The following is a 21773-nucleotide window of genomic DNA, read 5'->3' as shown; positions in this document are numbered from 1 at the left end:
CCTTTCCGTTTTTTTTGTTTTTTTTTTTTTTTTTTTTTTTTAATACTGGTTGTCCACTTGCAGCAGCAACAGCAGACATCTTCTAACATACAGCCTTTGAAAAACAGGAGTAACTCAGAGGCCTCCTAATCCAAACGTTTCTTCATCTTTGGGTAAAGAAATGTGGAGCCTGAGAAGGAAATTCTTAGCCATTGTGTAGATACGTAGGATACAAGAACAGAAGGGCTTGCAGCCCCAAGAGCTATCAATCCAAGATTTGGGTTGTCATAATTTTTAGGTTGCCCAGAGCAAATTCCCAGCTACCTTACAAGTAGCTGCTATTTTCCAATAGGACAGGCCTTCCTTCTTGAGTTACTTCAATGACACAAATAAAATGAAACATGATCTATATTGAAGAACTCTCTCCACAGCTTTGATGGGAACATTAGGTACACATAGTAATTAAATTACTGTTTCTATTTAATTGAATTGACTCAGTTAGAACTTAGTTTTACAGTAAAAACAAGAAGTAAAAGCGCATTTCAGAGTTTCAGTCCATGAAGGCATTTCACACATTCTGCAGCTCCAGAGACCAAGTTCAATCCCGACGTTATTTTGTTGCCTACAAGTCAGACATTATCAGAAATAAAGCTGACCCTCTGACTGCCATTTTCTGGTCTATTGAAATGCACCTTCACGAAGGAAGGTTTAATCTGGTCTAACAGAAAATGTCAAAGCTTGACTAAATGTCAAGATTTCATTACACACTGAAACAGTGTCCTGAAAAATAGCTGCAAGTGAGAGCCAATTTTTAAATACGCTTATTGACAATACACACACAAAAAAGTAAAAACAACCCCAAACATAATGTAACTAAAATCCAAATTCTTACTAAAACTGAAATGACACTTTTTGATTCCCTGCTTATTTTACATTTTGTGACAATTTCAATCTAATTTGTAATTCTTAGGTGTTAAGAAAATAATTTAAAAATAAAATTTACCAGTAAAGACAAGATATTTACGAGGCTGTTGTATAGAGGAATATAAATGAAAATAAAGGAAAAACTGAAACCCAAGAAATACCAAACTTAAGTTTCCCAAGCAGGAAGGCAAAGAAAGCCAAAATAGGAACCACTGAAAACATGCTGTCATATTTTGACAACTAATACAGAAACCTAAATAATTCCTAATAATAAACAAGTTGAAGACCAATTCCCAGCAATCAGATGTGTAATTATATAACTTCTGCAAAACAAATATTGTTTTATATTACTGCAATAATTATTGATATGATATTACTCATTTATGCTCTCCTCAGTAAATATTTTTTTTCCTGTCTATTTTCACTTAAGGAAAACATGAGAGAAAAAAAATCCACAAATATAGAAAAAAATTACATGTACCATGTAGCCAGGATGCTCTTATTCCATTGCTGAGATGCCCAGCAGCCTAAGCACTACCTTTGTCCTGTCACTTCAATTCCTATGGAACAGATAGCAAATCAAAGAAAACTGTAACAAGTACCATCATGTGCCACCTCTGAGGCACTGAAACTGAACTGCCCTTTTCCTCTTTGAGATGCCACCTTCCAATAAGAGCAGCTGGACACTAGTGGGGCTGAAGTGGGTTGAACTGCGGCCACTCAAGAGATCAGATTATGAATAACTGCATCTATGTACACAAACACACTATTTAACCACACAGCTGGTGCATCTGTCTCAAGACTAATTCTATAGCATCTTTTGTTCTTATACTAGTTCTTAAACTTCAAAATCCCACCTGCACTGCAAAATTAAGCTCACATTCCTCATTTTTACGTACGTGTCCATGACTAATATGGACGTTCACCTTCAGGCAAATAAATATTTTGTGGCTTTATCTGAATTTTAACGGTTTGGTCTTTAAGCTAAAAGTGACACATACCCATCAAGCTCCATCTATCAAAGGATCCTTTGACTAGCAAAGCTTCAGTGAACTGTGTGCAGTGATAAGCAGGACTTTAAACTGTGCCTCAGTGCATCTGCTTGATAAATCCATTTCAGAAAAAAAGTGTTGTGAAGCTGTGCAAAAGCAACTCACCTGTGGGAGATAATTCTGAATGAGAAGCACAGGTCCAAGAGTGCTCATTCAAATTCCAGGTGGACTGGAGTCCACTCTTCACTAGAGCAAAGCAGAAGCCAGGACCATGTGCATGGGCACTCATGTAGACCATTTTTAAACAGGTTAAATTTACTTAAATTAGTAAATTAAAATAAATTGATACCATACAGATTTAAAACAGTTTTGCATCAGTTTTACAACTAGAAGAATAAGTTACTGTGAGGTAAAAAGTTATAATCTATAGTAGACCAATAACTCTGCCCTTCTCATAGCCTGTGGTAAGCAAGTCAAAACAACTAAATACATACCTGCGTACGCCCCTGGGCAGGTACCACAGATCAGTAAGTGCCATTACTCACATTACAGCCCTTTCAGTACATGGGCCACAAGATTCTAGGTCCAGGCAAAAGCAAGCATGGTCCTCAGTAGGCAAAAACCTCACACTGTAAGCATGTTCAGAATCTCACCTACTCCATATAAAAAGCCAGGGCAAGTTAGATGCAATGCTTAGCCCAGATCCTGCTTTGCACAAAGCTTTCATGCTTAGAGACTCATTTAGGTAAAGTGACATCAAGGTGGATGCAGAGAGGTATTTTTTTTCAAGGATGAAGGCAAACTGAACAAAAAGTTGTCAGCAAATAATGAATGACCGCTCGCATGTTTCTCACACCATTGTCTGAGTTACTGTAGGTACTTGGGTATCTGAGCTCAGCAGCCAGCTGGCTTCAGCAGCCAACAGGAATTTTTACTATAGTAAAAATAGTAAAAATATAGACAAGGCAAATCACTCTTCTTGCCTTTAACATCCAGGTCATTAAGCTCTATCAAAGATGTAACCCATTTGCCTCTCTAAGTCTGAAGAGCCTATTTTGCACTATTTATAAATACACATAAAATACAATGAAGTTGGGGACCTGCTAGCCTCCACAGTACACTTGTTAGCTAGCCAGATTTATTTCTCCTACAACTCTGACTTCACATTCTTTATCCTCACAAACTGCAGGTGTTGAGCAGGTTCAGACAAAAAGAATTTGCTACCGACGTAGCTTCTAGGTAAGTCATGCCAAAACAGGGGAAGAAGAAGAAACTAGTGTATAATGATACACCTGCTTCCTCATGGATCTCTGAATCTGTGAGGTTTCAAGGCTGCTTCTCTTCCTACCTAATTGTCCTAGCTAAAAATACCTGCTCAGAACACCATCAAGCTTCCTCTGTTCCCTCTCTATCCTGAGTTTTACTAGAGGATCAATATGCCTTTCAGCTATAATTTAAATTGCACATTATTTCCAGCATTTTAAAAAGGACAAATTTTTACTAGTAGTATCCCAAGGTAGCTGATATTTTCTATTTCCCTCTGCCTGAATAGAGCTCCTAATGGAGCAGGAGGAGCTAAAGTAAGTGTTTGGGCCATATAATAAGTCATACATGCTGACAGGATAAACATTCAGGGGCATGCTTTCCAGAGACCACCAAGTAGAAATCTTCAGAACAAATCAATACACTTTAAAGGAGTCAATAATACTTACAACAATTGCTTCTATTCCCTATTAAAATGTTCAAAGGTTTAAATTAGTCTCAAATTCTGCAATTCACAAAGCAATAACACAACTGCGGTCTGCTTCAGTTTGTGATTTGTAAGCTTTTAAGCTAATCAAAGTCAGACTGAGCTACGCCATGTCAGAGAAATGGCTTACGTCTTAGTTTTCAAAATTATAAAAACTACCATTCATTTTCCTACAGAAGACATTTTCCTTGTGTTATTTAAACAGGGTTTTGCATTCAGGAATTCAGAAGAGGAACTGACATTTCCTTTTGGCACTGCTTCCTTAAAACACTGTATAATCAAATGTCACCTCTAATGCAAGTTCCCTAGTGCAACATACTACTGCCTCACAAGTGTGTGGTGGAAAGATGGATGAGCAGAAGGTGGCAATAGAGCATCAAATCAAAAGCTGTATAAATTTTATTCATAATTAGATGCTTGCTGTCACGATGAAACACACACATACAGATGGGTCATACACCTCCACTGAAAATGCAACATCATTTAGGCACGATTTCTTATGGCCACATTACTATTGGGTAAAACTAAATGTAAGACGACTGCTTTTCTCCTTGTGTAGCTGGCATAATCACAAGACTTTCCTAACCACTTCAGTATGCTGCCTACATGGTTCCCTGTATCTATCCTAAAAATACTGAAAACAGGGGGTTTTGTGCAGTTCATCAACAGAAAAAAATTATTGTATGCCTGGGTACCTCCAGCTAAAAAGCCATATTTTAAGCACCTATCCTAAAGCTAGAGTTGAAAAGTGTTATTACATTTTCTGCAATAACATTCTCCTTCGTTTCCAAAGTGTCCTCTCTTGAGCACTGGTGGAAAGTGTACAGAAAACTTCATTTTACTCTTTCCAAGATCAAAATATTTTGGCTTAACACTTAGCTGTTAATCAGGTAACCACACAGAAATTAAGCTCATCTGAAGCTTGTAGTTAAGCTTGTAAACATCAGCTCGTCAGTACCCCAAAGGGGCGTTTCATACTGCTTTGTAGAGAGTCTTCTCAAACCCATAACCTACCTTTAACGAGAAGCAGAGAACATTATTATTATTATTATTATTGTTATCGTTCTTTGGAAAGGAAGGAGGACGTTGCCTCCGCAAACCAGGAGGTCGAGAGCCGGGTGGGCACCCCGAGGGTGACGGCCGCGCCGCGGGACGGACCCACCGGCCCTGCCCGGCGCCCCCCCGGGAACCGCCCCCGGGCCGGGAGGAGGGAAGGAAGGAAGGAAGGAAGGAAAGAAGGCAAGGCCTCCCTCTTTCGGCCAAAGGGACACGAAGCAGGCGCAGCCGCCACACGCTGCCTTAAAGGAGATGACGATTCGAAGGCAACTAGTTTGGTTTCTTTTTCCCTCTCCCCCCACGATTCTGACGCAGACAAATACAACGGGATAAAACAACATGGGAAAGGGAACATTTTTACCGGTACCTGATGTGCAACGTTTCAATGACGCAAGATGTTATACTGCAAGCCAAGATAAGCCTTTTTTAAACACTGATCTTCACGCATTGCGGAAGAACTTTTTTCTAAAGCTGCAAAACATTTGACATTATTATTTTGAAGCTCTGCATAGGTCTTCTGGTTTCAAACCTCTCGGAATAAAGCTGCTTCGTAACATCGAAGCGGCAACAGAGCAGGCGGCTTTCCCGCCCCCCCCCCCCCCCATGTGGCAGTACCTGCCCAGGGCACTGCTACAGCTCGGCCCCAGCTCCAGTCCATCAAGGTTTGGGATGACACGAGTCTTCTCCGACAACCCACGCAAAAATTCAGCCCCACAGAGCCATGCTTACCAGCCATTATTTAGGTTTCAGGGCTAACGTTACAGGCACCGGGAGCTGAAACCCAAGCAGTGTATCTTAGTTACACACATTTATTCCCCCCTTACAAATACACCACGGTTACTACGTGCCAATCAGCCCAAGACAGGGAGGGCGTGTGAAAGCAGCCTGATTAAAAAGGGGCAGTGGCTGAACTTCCTACCACAACAGCAAGCGGAGGGGAACCAAGAAGCAAAGCCTGAGTGAAATTCTCCCTGGCTCATTTAGCAGTGACCACAGCCAGTGAGTGGCAGGTCTCCGTCTTTGCCATCAATCACGGGAGACTGGAAACTGATACATAATGGGCAGCAATAATATCTTCCTTCGTGTCTCTTCAGTAATTATACCGTGCTAAGTAACCATCTCTGGCAACAGCTCTAACGGTCTGCGAGTATATCAGGACCCCAGCACTGCCAGGTGCAGATCTGTGTGAATACCAAGCTATAAATACATACGTGGACTTCAGTCACTGCTCATCCACCACAAAAAGGATCCCATGAGCATATCCATTGCTGGACACATCATTTTCTCTATGTCACGGTAAAAGATCATATCTTAAAAAAACCAACAAATCAAAGCAAATGGAAATAGTAAAAATATCTAACATCCTAAAAAGCCTACCAGACTTAAATACAGTGTTAGCAAACATTACTGAAGTGGCAAAGAGAACAAGATCCTCAGTTAAGATTTCAAGTGACTGAACATTTAAGTGCATTGGTGTCTAGCTAGCTAATGTACCTGAAAGCAATCTTTAAAACAGTATTTTAAATATTGATACAGAGTTTATAAGTTGACCATTTAAATACCATAAGCCATGGAGAACAAGCATTGGAGACAAAATAAACACGTATAAAAGCTGTAGTTAGGTATTCACATGTGCACACGTTCTGCTAAAATATTAAAGAAATACCTCCTAGCAACTATAATTTCAGCTTGCTCAAACACTGTGCCAAGAACACACGTCCACCCGCACACACATGCCCATCCAGGGAGACGGTCTGAGGACAGCGGCCTCCTGCCCGCCCCAGCCACCCGAGCTGATGCACCAGGACCCCAGGGCCGCACACCCGCCTCCCTCACAGTTTCTAGCTAAGCTGTTACTGCTGAGCACTCAAATACGTGAAAGCACATTTTTAAGGCATCCTCAGAGACTATTTTTCCACAGCGGTAACCTCAACACTTAAGTCCCTGTTACCCTATTGCAGTATTCCGACTGATTATACTTCATTTATTAGCATACCAGTTTTCTGATAAAGGCAGGAGAGGTTGGAGGCAGCAGCTGTAAATCAGTATAGCTCCATTAATTTGGTCCAAAGTACACACATTCAGCTTTTTATCCTAGAATCGTTCTATACATTTATTCTTTATGAATGAATCTAGCTTTCCAGTTTTGCAATCAACCTAAAAATACCTCAGTATTTTCCTTTTTTCTCCTCGTGAATTGAAGAACTAAAATCCCCTTTAAAAAATTCAAATCAATGTGCATTAGGAAGTTATGACAAATTATTCACATGATATTATTCATATTAATAGATAGGCAATTTCAAGACCATGTTCTCATCATATAGCTGAAAACCTCTTCTAAATAGCACACACTTCTTCCATTGAGATTAAGGAGTTAAAAAAAAAAAAATCAAGGGACAACAATCCCCTCACCGGCAACTAATAAAATTATTAGTAGACACTTTCTGAACAACACAGTCTGGTTTGCTGAAATATTAATAACTTATTACTGAGCAAAATGAAACGACTAAAGTGTAAAACAGGAAAAAACCTATTAGCTAAATATTGGATTTTCTTTAAAAAATATTTAAAAGGTAAGCTGCACAGCATAGCAACCAACACTTACTAATCTCTTAATTATCAGTGTTTTTAAATAACTTAGCTTCACTGCTATCACAGCTACAGCTTCCTGACTAGTTAACAGATAAAGAAAATTATTCAGAAGCTATTTCTTGCCCTGGCTTGTTGTCTAGCTTACTGACAACATTACATGACCCCAACTCTCCGACAGGCTGGCAAGGGACCATCGTTCCCATCTAGACTTCATTCCAGAACATTGGCCTTTATCAGAGAAATGTTGTACTTCAGTCCCATATAAATAACTTGGTTTCCCCTTGAAGCATGGACTTGGACACAGTTTGAGCATTAACAGAATTTGTTACATGCTATAATTGCCTTAATATGGGAGTCCAGTTTAAGGAAAATGATGAGTAATATACATTTTGTTCTTTGGTGGTTAGTAACTATGAAGTAGATTAAACAGCACAAACTAATTAAGACCAGATGAAAGAGAGTAAGAAAGGTATGAAAAACATTTCCTTAAAAACAAAAATTAATAACTCCTAAACATTATTTTTCTTAATTCTCTGTGCCCATCTCTTCAGTAAGTCAAAATTGACTTACATGCCATGAAAAGACTGTCACACACCCAAAAATAAATTTAGTAATCATCAACCACCACCACCCCAAACTTTGGAAAAAACATCATTTTCAAGCCAATTTTATACTAATGACATAACACAAAAACCCAAACCCAAAACTAAACGCTGACATATATGTTTGGAGAGAGCAGCTCATCTCCGAGAGCATATCCCAAAGACTGATAGCATGAGTTTTAAAGGAACAGCAATGGGAAAACTGTCAAAACATTTATACTCGATACATGTGTGAAAGTAAATGAAACTTCATTTATGCAGCTTGAGTGCATACTTTCAAATCAACACAATACTTAGGTAAGTATACGGACTTGTATTTTACTGTAGCTACAGCCCTTAAAAGGTACTGTCACATATGACTCAAATGCAATTCCTGTCATTATACTGATGCCTTCTGGCAATATTTATTTTTACAGTAATAATTTATTGGTTATACTTTGATGTGCCAAACTATTTAAACAAGAGTCTTTTTCCCTACTAACACTAGCACCCAGTTGTTTTGCTGGATGAGCTTATGACTCCACAGGGTACATGAACAGCAACGTTCAAGCAACTCCTAGTGCTGCTATAGCACTGCTAAGGAGATCTAGAAAATATCAGATGTCACACACAAATAAAAGTTGTATTACTGGACTTGCACTGTTGCTGTTGAGGACATGCTGCAGCCCAGAAGGCCAGATGTAGGCTTCAGGGACTATGCTTTCCTTCCTTCTAAAATTGCCACGATGTTAGTACATCAGTTCAGCTCTCAGCATTTTCATAATTTCTCCCACTTGCAGTTGTCCTGCTTTCAGGTGGGATAAAGTTAATTTTCTTGTCAGTAGCTGGTACAGTGTGTTTTGGATTTAGCATGAGAATAACACTGAGAACACACTGATGTTTTAGTTGTTGCTAAGTAGCACGTAGAATAAGTTAAGAGTTTTTCAGTTTCCCATGCTCTGCCAGCAAGCAGGTGCACAAGAAGCTGGGAGGGAGCATGGCCAGGACAGCTGACCCGAACTAGCCAAAGCAATATTCCATACCATAGAACATCATGCTCAGTATATAAACTGGGGGAAGTTGGCCAGGAGGGGCAGATCACTGCTCAGGCATTGGTCAGTGGGTAGTGAGCAACTGCATTGTGCATCACTTGTATTTTCTTGGGTTTTATTTATCTTTTTTTGTTGTTATATTCCTTTTCATTACAATTATTTTTATATTTTATTATTATTGCTATTACTATTATTTATTTTACTTTAGTTGCTAAACCATTCTTATCTCAGCCCACAAGTTTCACTTCTTTTTTTTGATTCTCCTCCCCATCCCACAGGTAGAGGGGAGGAGTGAGCAAGCAGCTGCGTGGTACTTAGTTGCTGCCTGGGGTTAAACCACAAGAGCAATTAAAGCAGAAACTGTTTAAAGAAGAGCAAAAAGTCATCTTAAAAGTTCCCAAGTAGGGACTACACAATCTAGACCAAATTCTTACACTAACAGATATTACTGCTGTGGTGCGAAGAGCAATGTTTGCAGATTGCCTAACAATTTACAGTATAAGGGCAAGTTGCTTGTTATTATGCCAAACTTCAAACACTGTCAGTGCTTGGAGTCTCTCTCAGGCTGACAGTCTAGCCGTATAAAAAAAAGAAATTATGTGTGCAGAACAGATTATTTTAAGAAAATTCTTACCACCATTTATTTCACAGAAAACCTCTAGAATATTCATACTTTGGAGCACAGACTTAAAAATCTGGCAGCCATGTCAGGGATAAGCTTTCTGCCATCCCCGCGAAAATTCACCCCAAACTGATCAAGTCCCAGGCCTCTAAAAATACAGCTTACATTTAATGTTACAGTGCCTTTCCTGTGTATAATGCTTTTCATAACTAGTTCGCAAAGCACTTGGAAATGAGCACTTTGCTATCATTTTGCCATTTCTTTAAACAGAAGTTTAAAGGTGAATAATAATTTTCTATAAGATTCTGTTTGCATTCAGCATCATCTGTCCCCTTCCATCCCAGCTGACTACTGAACTGTGCTTGTGCTTCGCTCCACATTGCCCCTTGCGAGCAGGGCACACAGCTGGCAAGTGCTCCACACGGCACTGGGCTCCAGCAGAGAAGAGCAAAAGGAAGACGGTCTCCCTCGATACTCCTGCCATGTGCTACGCATCAGGGGAAAGGACAGACCATCCTGCATGTGAAGGGCTGAAGGGGAAGAGAAGGGAAGAACACACAAGGAGAGTGTGAGGACCAGGACAGGGCAGAAAGCAAGAAGAATACTTTGTATACACTTACAGATGCTACCAAACATTCCCCTACAATTCCAATTGGGGTACAGTTCCTGTCTTATCCCTCCAGTGCCACAGGCTCACAGACTGGGTGGAAGTGTCCCGGCGCTTGCGGGTGTACTCTTAGTGCAGATGGAAGAAAGCTGTGCTATACTGCTGAGGAGTCCTACCTTGCCAGGGACCTACCTAAAGGGAATTGGTTTGACTCGATGGGATGAGGCTCTGTCCCCCACTTCTGATGCATTTTCTAAGTTTCTACACTTCAACAAAGTTACTTTAAAATCAGGAAACTAAGAGGGGAAAAAAAAAAATCATTTTCAATGTTTGAAATGAAAGATGGGAACAACATGTAATGCTAAAAATAAGAAAACAGAGTACATTAATTTCTTGTGCTACAGAATCAATAGATGCTTTTTCACAAAACCCCTGCATCATTCAGCACACAAAATGGATGGAGCGCCTCAGTAAGAGCTTGCTATTATGCCTTCACTTTTTAACCCAGCTGTGACTACCAAGTTATTAATTTCCTGATGGCTTCCTTTGGAAAACTAATATTTTATATATAAAGCCATATTTATGAGAGCAAGAGAACTATCAAGACAGTCAGATACTGCAAAGGCTCAAATGCCTAGTCAAATTTCTGTCTTTGATACATAGTATTCTTTTTTTAACATTTTAGTTTTGTTCTTGATCATATGCCAGTATTCAGCACAATACTTCAACTGTAGCGATAACTATCCATAATCTTTAACATCACTATTTTCCTTCTTAAACCTTGTATTTACTCACCCTGAATTTAAGACATCAGGCTTCATATGTCCCACCCCAGCAGCTGGAACAGAGGTGGTGGCAGGAATTTCCCTTCATTTACCAATATGGAAAGGGTTTAGCTCAGCTCAAGGAGGGACAAGTTTGTGAAAGAGAAAACTACTGAGGGTTATTAAACACACAGAGACAATATCCAGCTCAGGAAATCCCCTGAGCTGAAAACAGCTGGAGGCTGGGAAATTATTCATGGGAAGTATGAGATATGCTTGCCCTGTTCTTACTCTTCCCCAAGCATCAGGCTGTGGCTATTGCTGAGGAGAGAACACCGAGAAACACAGACCCTCAGGTCTGATCTTGAAATTCAGCTTTTATGGACAACAAATAAAGTTATGATCTGAATGCCCAGGCAAAGTTTATTTCATTGCACGCTTTCAGACTGTCTGAAGAATAAGGCAAGCAGCAGTTCATCAATTAACAGTGTATTTACAGTTTCAAGACTATCACTAACAATGAAGTGATTTTAAAAACATTAGTTAACAAAATAGGAAGAGGAACAAGAACAAAGTAGAGTGTTTTGTAAATTTTTGGCCACATTAGAGGTCGTAATCTTCATACAGACAAACTCCTGTTGTAGAGTTATGAGAAGATACGGAGCAAATTGCAGCTCCCAGCTAACCCTCCTAACAGGAAGGTATAAATAAAACTGTCACATACTCTCACATTAACCTTTTCCTAAATAGGAGGATCATTTCTTCCTCCTCCTCCTCTGAGAACACCATCTGTGCTCTCCTGGATGGTACTAGCCTTCTTTGGATGATTTCTGTTATTCCATTTCTGATGCATTAGGACAGGCATCCAGTGTTGAACATTATTTATGGAGGATCCTACATCAGACTTTGTTTCAGTACTTGTCCAATTCTTAACACAAGGCAAAATTCAGGTTTTCCAGCTGCTACTCCATTTTAAAGTTTTGGAAAACTAATAGCTCATTCCAAAAATCATTAACTGCTTTTCTTGAATAGTTACTAAATGGGGACCCCAGCAACTTATTACACTGCATGTTACCTTGTATCCACCTGCTAGAAATTTCTCCTGCCAGAAGGCTCAGCTGTAGGTTCTCAGCAACTTCATAACCACCAACCTAAATTTTGCATCACTCAAAAGACACTTTGTTGTTTTTTTTAATTCCTCTATTTGCATTCACTTCAAAATCTCTTCTATAACAAACTGTAAACAGAATCTTTAGAAAAGTACCCAGTTCCCGTCTAAAAAAAGTGTTTGTCTAAGCATTAAAGAACTAAAATGTAGCAGAAAGTGTCCATTGCCTACTAGTGTGCAGGATTTTATCCAAGTGCTTTGAGTTTAACTCAAATGCATCAGCTGACTCTCCTCCGAGAATTTATAGAAATTCATTAACATTTGCTAAACTCAACCAAAAATATGGTCTTTGTTTTATTTAATGTACACTTATACACTCTATACCCACTCACATACATGTACATATACATACATATATATGTATACACACACACTTCGATATATTTAATTAAAAATGTTTGGGAAAAATACAAATTGAATTGCACAGCTTTGATATTTAGAATACACAACTGCCTCCCTATCATTTTTATGACCTTTTTAGTTAATCTAATTACCATTACAGCAGATCATAATTTATTCTTGTGGCTAAAAATTAATGAGACAAATTGCTGTGACATTACAGTCTGAGCAAAACAAGAGTAGACAATGAGGCAGACCAGCTTTCTTCAGCTTCATTAGCTAAAAGGCTCCGAGTACGCAAAGGAAATAAAAATTACGTCCTCTACCTTTACATTCCCACCTCTGCAGCAAAGCAGGCCTCTGAACCATAGACATTACAGCCACAGGTGGTTGTAAAAACTAAAGAGCAGGTTTGCAGTCACTTTAAAATATATTCAATATATGTCAGCCCTTTCCCTCCTTCCCACTACCCAAGTAAATCTGGAGAATAGGTTTGGTGAGGGAGTAAACAGATTGCTTTTATAACACTTCATGGAAGGCTTTGTGTTCCTAACCTGAGGCATACATTGGGGGCAATATTTTGTTACCTCAGCTTGCTCCTTTTTAATAGATGAAAAGTTTGGGGCTATTGTAATTCTCTTAATTATTATTTCACACCATTGGAAAGTAGTCTAGGGAAGCCAAAGATTTATAAAACCAGAGATATTAACTACATGCCACTGATGCTTTATGAAAGAAAAAACCTACCCTGTCCATTAGAGCAAAAAGAGTGATGAGACTGACCTAGTTCACCCTCAAACGTGTCAATGGAAACCTTTCTACCATTAACACTTACATCCAACACAAACACAAACCTCACTTCCACTTGATTTTGCATTGACTCTTGAAATACAGCCAATGAAACGATCTTCAGAGAAAACAGAACAGGCATGAAGCGCTCAGATCAACAGAAGATTAGATGTGCATTTTTAAGTGGCACTTAAAGACTGAAGAATGAAGTTTCTCCAGTATACAAATACACTTAAACATAGGCACAAGCTTACAAGGATGACTTTTGATACCCCTAAATCTTTCATGATGTTTGAAACCCTGACAAAGTTGTATACCTTGGCCCTATCTTCAACCTCTACCTGTGCTAGAAATAGCATTGGAACGCAGATGGAGAAAGGCAGAGACAACAATGTTCCACCCTCACATTTCATTTAAGACTCTTATTACCTATGTTCTAGCTTCTACTCCCAGCAACAGTTAATATACTGGGCAGAAGACATAGCATTGCTTCCTAAAAGGTTTTGTCTAGCTGGAGAGAAGACCAATTGGAGACAAAACCAGCATAAAATAGTTGAATTTCAACTTCTAAAAGACACCAGGGATTATCCTTGCTTGATTTACCGAGCTTGTCTGTTTAGTGCTACAGGTATATAAAAATTTGTAGTGCTGCTGAATAAGCATTACATGATATGATTGCAGGACTGGTTGTCAAGGTAGCTCTCTGCTGTTGTTTAAAGGAAATATGGAATGCCAAAAAACTACTGGTATCCAATTAATTTGTCAGAGTATTTGGAGTAAGCTTAATTTCCCATTCTTATTCACCTCTTAACACAAAGCCTCATCCAAAACTGCCCATTTACAAAAATGTTTTTTAAAATAGCAACACCCCCTAACATACATGAAAGGATTTGCAGCTATGCAAATGGGGCAGGGGGTTGGGGTGGGTGTCCAAGAAAAAAAAAAGGCAACCAATAATTATCACCTGAAACATCAAACAAGGAGAATACCTTTAGAAGTAGCTCTGCAAAGAGGCCAGACCCATGTTTTCATCTCTTCTGGCACAATAAGGAAACTGCAAAAACTGCATGAGAACAAAGTGTTTTCTCAACATATGTTTATAAACAGAATGCAAGAAATTTGGCTGATAAGAACTACCCATTCTCTCACTGGAAAAACATAATGCCCTTTTGACTGCCATGCTTGTAGTAAAAGAAAATAAGTAAGATTTTGGCAGAAAGGCTAAGACAGATTAAAAAAAAAATTGGCAGCCAACCTGTTGCTCTTTGCAGTCAAGGCTTCACATGTCAAGTTTTACTTTACGTCTAGAAAATGAGCTGTGGAAAGGCTTAGGACCATATCAGACACTTCCTCAGGTTTTATACTTTAGGCTCCTTTTTAAATAAAGCAAAGTCACTTTGGAATATCTTAGCCTATCTGAAGTGGCTTTTTTCTTCTATTTTTTTGCCCAGAAAAAAGGGGGGGGGGGGGGACCAACAACAAACCAAACCAGAAGAGAACAAGCCACAGAAAGGCCATATACAATCTGCTGCTTAAACAGTGACTGCCTCAAGCAAGAGATGCTTTCCTCACCCATTTTCTTCCCAGCTACTAAACCGAAAGCTATTTTCAAGCATGGCTACACAACATCTTAAAACAGCTAATACTCATTCACAGTGCATCATCCAGCCCTTGGCCAACATATCCAGCCTCCCACCCCTTCTGGTAGCAGTCTAGGTTCAAACCTAGTACTGGACACTTCAATTACCCTGTGTGCCTTTACAGCCCATTAGTTTCAACTTCTGATGGAGCAGTCCCTCTTCAGCTGTGTTTAGCTTAGCTGCTAACTGCCCCAGCATCTGAAAGCATTCCATGTAAAAATCAATAGCAAGAGTGAAATACTTTTAAGACTTTATAGAGACTCTGGAATTTCTCCCATTTTGCAGTCACAGATCCCAAGAAGATCAAAAGAAAATAACCATGACTTCTCCATGCTCATTTTTGTAACGATAAAAGTATGCTTTTCCTTGCATTTTGTAACACAGGCCAGATTCTGATGGATTAAATTAATCATGAAGAAAATAAGCCTCTTGCATACCTACAACGAAATAGAAGAGGGCAAAAAGCAGCACAAACTCACCACACACCATTCATTCTTGTTTTGAAGGAACAGTCTAAAGTCAACGGGTAATTTATTCATTATGCCCATTTAAACTTTCACATCCCCTGAAGCTGCCAACAAAAGTACCATTTAATGTGAAATGCTGTGCAGTTTTTTTTCAGATGTAGGTATCAGTTCCTTAGAAAATTCAAACAGGCAGATAATAGTCACAACTTAAAATCACTGCACATCTAGTCAGAATTTTAAGATACGCATTTTGTACCATTTTTAAACACAGCACAAAAATAAACATGAAGCTACAGCAACGCAGCTGGAAGGAAAGGAGGAGTACAGCTAAAACTGACTTTCCACAGAATCGCAAAATGGTTTGGTTGGAAGGGACTTTCAAAGATCATCTAGTCCAACCCTCCTGCCATGGGCAGGGACATCATGTTTTGTGTTTGTGCATACAAGCATTTCAGACACAGACCTCAGAAGATGCAATTTACCTTTTAACATACGCTAACAAAGAAGAAATCCTGAAGTGCTGCATCCACTTTTTAAGGAGAAAGAAATATATAAAATAAAGATAAGGTGCAGACATAAGATATTTCTGTCAGTTCTAAAACTTCCATTGCTCACTCTGAAAATCTTCATACAAGCATACATGTCCTCCGCTTACAGCCCTTTTCACTAATACAATGGAGTTAGCTACAGGAAAATACCACCAACAGAGCACGTGACACAGTCAAAGAGCTGCGTACTCAGAATCAACTTGGATAAGAAGTCATCTCAGGCTCAGAAATATTTGGCAAGATGATCAATTGTTCACACTGTAGTATAAAACAGTGCTCTTCACTATTTATTTAAGTAAAGCGGAAAAGTAGCATTGCATTTGTTACTGAGCACCTATGAATCAAACCTTCCAACATATACAAATAAAAATATGGAAGCATCCCATTATAGATTACAGTTAATCAACACAATTCTCCAGGTAAAACCAGGCTGTAGAGCATGACCAATTCTCAACTTTCCAAAACAAAGTGTAGGATCCAATTCTGTATTCATTTCAGTAAACCAAATCTTTCCCAATGCTTATCAGTCTAGTTATCAGGACTAACTGTGAGACAGTTTTAAACTAATTAGGCATTACACAATGCCTTCCCCATTCTTCTAAGTCAGGCAGACACACAACAGAAAACAAAATTACATCCTCCCTTTGCTCCAGTTCCAAAACTTATCTCCTCTCCTTTGCAGTTAGTTGAATTTAGCATGCAGAATTACCCTCTTAGTTCCACAGAAACTGAATCTAACAAGCATGGGTTTTTCCCCCCAAAATGACACTATATTGCTTACAGTTATCAATACTAACTACTGTTGTATTAACCTAATATTCTTTAGCATTCTTTGCATTAAACAGAAAAGCAAATTGCCAAACATCTCAATACTTCAGCGATTCTTACAAGCACCAAATCACTCTTCAAAATTTTACTAGCATGATTATGAACAGTGTACTGTCAAGCTACAGAATTCACCAGATGTTTCAAACACACAATAAGACACATCAAACACAGCTATAACTTGTATCTTTAGGGATCCAGGACAAATCCTTCAGCAGATAAATTCCACTGACAGGAACTTTGCACCACATTGACCCATCAAATCTGTACCCATGTTTTGCAGCAAACTGCATGGAGAGTTTTCCTTCCCTGCTAGGTCTGTCCTGCTCAGATTTTAATACCATATTTGCCAGTGGATGAAAAGATTGTAACATTAGTGTGGAACAGAAATCATAGTGACTGAAAAAGCTTAGCATGTAGGAATTGCACACTACCATGTATAGTGCATTAGTTCATAAAAGAATAGGTATGTTAATAAAAGAAGCCTAACAAAAAAGTATTTGCCTGCAGAGCAGACAGAAAGCCACTCCAGTGAGATCTTCTGTCCTGTTGACCACTTTTACAGTTGTATATTTTTTCATGGTCTCATAGTAGCCCCTTTGCATTCCAATGCACCTGTGTAAGCTTACTAACAAGGAAGTGGAGATCTATTGATCCCTGCTTTTTCCAAAAATATGGTACCAAAAATAAAAAGTATTATAACTCAGAGAAGTCCAAAAAATAGCTTCTTGTGCCCCTGAATAATAGAAATCCAGCCCAGTGTACCTCTGTTCTTTGTTAGGACATATATCAGATACAAAACTGCATCACTTGGAAAGGATAACTATTTTGAGCTGACTGCAAAGAGGTTCTTTTATCATATCTAAATCATAAGACACAATAGATGTCTCTCAGGTAGGAGATGGGGCAGATTTTGCCATTCAGCTTCTATTCACAGAGGTTTTGGGTTCTCTAATGTTGAAAAAACATCAGGACAACCAATAAGAGATTCCAGGCAGATTCTCTTGTAAGCTGGATGTTGAACACCCCAGCAGCTGACTTGGTTTAAAAAAAAAAAAAATTACTGCATCTGTCAGCATTTTATCAGGTGCTGTAGCAATTGCCCCAGTTCTGGATCACCAATGAGAAAAAAAAGTGGCTGTTAACAGCCAAGCCAGAGACAAGAAAGGAACAAAAGGGTGATGCCTGTTCTGCGGCCTGGCTCCACGGAAAGCTGGGGAGAGCATGTGCCATAAATCCAGTAAGCATCTTTTATCAAAAGCTTGAAGAGTGAAAAACAGGGCAGCATTTCCCTGCCATGTAGCACAACTCTGGCCACCTTGTTACCTGCCAATAGCAAATAAACACATTTTGTTCTGTGATATAAGAAATGTATATATATACACACAGACAGGTCTGATTGCTGAGTCCTTAGTGTCTTGAAAGAGACAACACCTACCTCTCATTTCAGGCAGTACAAAGGCTCAGTTGAGCACTAGGGAAATCCACGTGAACACAGTTCGTATTTCCACTGGTATCTCTACAATCATACAAGCTAGAAACTTGTGTTTTCAAAAGGCAAGGCAAAGTTACCAGAGAACAGTGACACTCTGAAATCTTGGAGGATTTTGACCTACTGTTGAGAAACCCTGACCTTACCATGTTGTTTGGCATTTAACTAAATGAACTGTACAATCCCAGTATAATGTTTAAAGTCCTTTACTGAGAGCTTTAATGCGTGCATATGGCTCGACAGACAAAAACATATGTAACATGAAAATGGGGTGGGGGAGGTGGGGGGGGAGACAAAAAAGTGCATCTGTACTTCAAGAACCAATGTGGCAGGTTGCTTGAGATGGTAATGATGCAGCTTATAGAGCAATGCCCGGTTTACTGAGATGACCTCTGAGAACTTTCAAAGGCATAATATAAAATTAGATTATTATTCCCATAAAAATTAAAGGCATTTTGTATTCCTCAGCAGCAGAGTCTCTGCTGGCTTCTGATAGGAAGCACATAGTTACAATGACAGAATAACAACACACTGCAGATGATGATTAAGACAGACAGGACACGACATGTTACCCAGAGGAAGCTTCCAGTTATGTTTCGGAGACCCAGTAACATGTCAAATGTAATAAACTAAATTACCTGAAACAAATCACTCTAATTTCATCTTTTTAGATCATTATATCTGTTTCCCTACAACGTATCCTAGTGTCACTCACGAGACATAAACCTATATGGGACAAACTTATATTAATTCTACACTTACAAATACATAAGGTATTCAGTAAGCATTGCATCAGATCTAATGTTTTTGCTAGGCATATAAAACTAGTGCACAAGTAATTAGTGCCGATTTTTACATAGATTTTCAGTTCCAAATAACTGCTTAAGAAAAATCTCAGTTATGCAGAAGTTGTACTCTACTGTATTTTCCATGCAGTTGTGTCTCTGCTATACTATGAATCCTAAGGTCATCTCATGGACTAAAGGGGAACCACTCCCTTAAGTGGGATGCATTTTGGCCTACCAAAAGGATCAACTTTGAAGAGGGAACCCTAGCTCTTTCAGAGCCTGAAACCAGTTTTAAGCAATGGTCTATCATTCATGCACTCAGGCTTCCACATCAGCATCCATACACTGGGGAAGGTCAATGTCAAGAATAAGTGAATGATCTGGGGCGCTCAGAATCCCACGTTCAGAAAGCAACAACTATACTGCGCTGCAGGTTCCACCCATCGTTCCCAAGTTACTGAAAGTTTTGCCTCCGATTCATAGCTGGAGGTTTTCTTAATGTTTAGCTGCTCAAACTGAAACAAAAATCTTAAAGTAGGCACAATTGGCAGCATTTTGTTTTAATGCTAGCCAAGTGATCTGTCTTTTAAAAGGCTAAAACGATGTTGTGGCATTCTCTGGGGACTTAAAAGAACTTTTAGTTCCCACAAAGGCATTTATTCACTGATAATAAGCAGAACTCCACCATCACTACCTTCTACACATTGGTACGTCTGTGCTTCTGTTCAGAAGGACCTGTGAGCTAGTAAAGCTACAACAAGCTTCAGGAGAGAAAAAAAAAATTGATTTGTTTTCTTGCTTAGCTGCAACACATTTATACCCCAGCTTTCAAAATACTTCTTGCTTGAAATGCAAATCAGAATAATCAAGTGCAATTGAAGTTTTAGTTCAACAGTTTTGGGGTTTTTTTAAGCTGAAACAGTCGCAAACTCCAGTTTACTAAATCAGCTTCAGGTAAGGCTTTGTTTCTCCATGACATTTCTATGTCATTAAAATCCCAGTGGAGGGAAAGGAAAGTCAGGAAAAACAGCAGAAAATGTCAAAAATGTTAAGTAGTACAACTTTCATAATCAGGAAACAGACATTTTTGTAAGACAAAATTCTTCTTTAGCCAGCCTTTCTAAAGATTCTTCCAAATAACTTTACGTTACCTTCCCTAATAGGTATTAGCTGGAATTACTCTATGTAACCATCACTCTCCCATCAACCTACACACTTCTGAAGGATTTCAGAGACTACTGCATTTGACAACAAACATGCTACAAAACTATAATCAATTACCAGCTATTTAAAAAATAATCAGTAGGACAGCTATTGCAATCAAAATATAGCAGGGTGTGCTTTAAAGCTTATGTGTGGGTGTCATCAGCAGAAGCTCAAGAATTTTGTTAGCAGCATATTTAGAGATACTGCTTCCCAATGCATGGTAAGCCCTTGCATACCTACATAACCATCTGGCTGGCAAGGAAGTGGCTGTTTGGAGACCAGATACCAGTTCAGCTTTCTCAAAGTTACTTAGTGATATCATCCCTTAGAAATCAGATGTGACACATCTATCAACTTTATGATCACATCTAAAACAGACTTTCCAGTGACCAACAGCAAAATTAGCAAAACCTCATCTGACCTCAGGCAAAGTCTCTGGGGCAGAAAAAGATTTCAACCATGATACTTACATATTCCAGTCATCACATTATTATTCCTACTACTTTTATTGTAAATAAAATAATTTTAGCCAACTAGCCAAAACCAGGTTCTTCTCTCTTTCTGCAATGACACAGTGAGGACCTCTCCTGACAGTCTAGATGTCACTTGATAGTGAAGAAGGATTAAACCCCTGTATAGGGACAGCAAGCAGAGCTCAAGAAGACTCCCTGCCCACAGCTACATCTCACTACTGAATAGTGCAGTGTGTGTTACCTGGAAATAACCTGCGACCTGCTAGTGAAGCACCGCAAACACTTTACCTGCATGTTCAATAGCGTCACTGCCAACCAGAGAAGTAGAAGGACCTCACACAGGTTGGCATTTGGTTGATTGTCACGGGTTACATCGATAAAAAGTTAAGAATAGCATCTCATTTCCCATTAGATGCTGATGTCACTTAAGGATAGCATGAACACCAAACATGACCTTGCTGATTTTTACTTCTTTCAATCATCCAGTAAACAAAAGAAGGTTTAATCAGGTTTGGGTTTGGGGGTTTTTTTTTGTTGTTTTTGTGTTGTTTTTTTTAAGAGGAAAATACTCATTAAATATGTACTCAAATTATTTGTGCATTCTTCTTCAATCTAAAGTGAAATACCTTTTGCAACATGCTGGCCATTTAATTGTCAATTCTTCATGTCCCCTTCAGTTACTTACCTAAAAGAAAAGAAAAAAAATACATTAATTTCCCACATTCTCAAATCCATTATGAATACATACCTTGCTCTCCACTGCTCCCCAGCAAGTTTTCAGTAAGTTAGGTAAGACTATTAGTGTAATGGGTTTGGTTTATATTATTAGTTTAGATCACACGTTTCCACTTTTTTTTTTTTGCTTCAGCTAAGCATTCAGTAATTGAATTTAATTATTTTTTTTCTTATTGTTGCTTTTTTCCTTCCCAGTAAATGATTTCTAAGTAAAAGCTACTTTGATGCCCTCAATTTGATTTCCACATTCTGTGTATTTACTCTGGGAAAAAAAAGTCATAATTGCAGTCGCAGTAATGGAAATATAAAACATTCAGCAAAAGTACCCCAAGGTGGTCTTCAGTACAGAAATTGGTGCAGACATTTGTGCAAGTTCTTAACAGC

The 21773-nt window shown here is 38.9% G+C and overlaps 1 protein-coding gene across 1 annotated transcript in view; it reads right to left on the bottom strand.

Moving 5' to 3' along the window:
• Positions 1-21339, bottom strand: part of ANK2 (ankyrin 2, neuronal) — a 321961-nt gene extending 300622 nt beyond the window's left edge. The window contains exon 1 of the mRNA XM_010575540.1: positions 21281-21339. Coding sequence (XP_010573842.1) covers positions 21281-21301 — 21 coding nt within the window. The 5' untranslated portion in view covers positions 21302-21339. The remainder of the gene's footprint in view (positions 1-21280) is intronic.
• Between the last annotated feature and the right edge of the window lie 434 nt (positions 21340-21773).

Source organism: Haliaeetus leucocephalus, unplaced genomic scaffold (genome assembly GCF_000737465.1).
Source record: "Haliaeetus leucocephalus isolate CR32 unplaced genomic scaffold, Haliaeetus_leucocephalus-4.0 Scaffold484, whole genome shotgun sequence".
Lineage (NCBI taxonomy): Eukaryota > Metazoa > Chordata > Aves > Accipitriformes > Accipitridae > Haliaeetus > Haliaeetus leucocephalus.
This window is presented reverse-complemented; position numbering and strand designations above follow the sequence as displayed.